Source organism: Myotis lucifugus, unplaced genomic scaffold (genome assembly GCF_000147115.1).
Source record: "Myotis lucifugus unplaced genomic scaffold, Myoluc2.0 scaffold_101, whole genome shotgun sequence".
Taxonomy (NCBI): domain Eukaryota; kingdom Metazoa; phylum Chordata; class Mammalia; order Chiroptera; family Vespertilionidae; genus Myotis; species Myotis lucifugus.
Genome location: NW_005871149.1, coordinates 30,345 through 31,300, shown reverse-complemented (window position 1 = coordinate 31,300; position 956 = coordinate 30,345). Strand labels below are relative to the sequence as shown.

The 956-nt window shown below is 57.1% G+C and overlaps 1 protein-coding gene across 1 annotated transcript in view; it reads right to left on the bottom strand.

The window, feature by feature from the left end:
• Positions 1-153: 153 nt before the first annotated feature.
• LOC102442781 (calsequestrin-2) overlaps positions 154-956 on the bottom strand; it is a gene marked incomplete at its 5' end in the record, with an annotated part of 26,711 nt that continues 25,908 nt past the window's right edge. The window contains one exon of the mRNA XM_023757011.1: positions 154-937. Within this exon, the coding sequence (XP_023612779.1) occupies positions 725-937 (213 nt within the window). The remainder of the gene's footprint in view (positions 938-956) is intronic.

Here is a 956-nt window from a genome sequence, read left to right as displayed (position 1 = left end):
TTCGCCGCAAGACATGCGACCCCAGGAGAGAACCTTGCTAGTAGTTCAGAGACACGGTACCTCCTTCCTAGTGCCGTCATACTTAAGGATCTGACTTCCATCCACATGCGCTGACAAGGCTCCGATGGCCATCCAAAGCTCGATCAGCGCTCATCATGGTCTGACCTTCACTTGAAGAATAAGCTTCATAGAGCCAAGAGAAGCTGCCTCATAAGCCTGTCTCCAAGGCTGAGCCTCCCCTACGAGGGTCTCACCGATGTGCCAGGCACGGGCCACAGGATTAATTATGTGTCTTCCCCGGGCTCTGATGATGATACGGCCGCTGCGTGTTGGCGAATTAGCAAGCTGTCCATTCTGTCCCTGTCGGAGTCAGAGGACACAAGTAAACTTGAGTATCGGTGTCAGGGGAGGGCTCTCCCTGGACCACCCAGAGTCCAGCGCTGTCATGGCCACGGATGGCCGGACAGAGAGCAGAGCTTTCCCGTGACGGTCAGGACCATCCACAGGGGAACGGTTCCCCCCTGTCCTTGCCGAGCGGGGCGACTGGATTTAGAAAGGCATGTGCATGTGCTGAATGGTACAGCTCCTGATGGGAAGGGGTGGGAAGAGATGCCGGGAGAGGAGTGGCTGGGCGTGGCCGGGGCTGCTGGCTGCCACCTGGTGCTGGCCGTGTGGAAGGGGGGAGCCGGGATTCTGTTTTCATCAAAACCAGGTGGAGCCGGAGCTAGTCATCATCATCGTCACTGTCATCATTCTCCTCCTCATCAGAATTATCACTGTCGCCATCGTCGTCGTCGTCATCGTCATCATCATCATCTTCCTTGTCGTCTTCCTCGGTGTTTATCTTTCCAGAAAGCACGTCCTCAATCCAGTCCTCCAGGTCCCCGGCCGTGGGCAGGTCGTCGTCATCAGGAATCTCCATCCAGACGCTGTCGGCCTGCGGGGAGGGGCAGGAT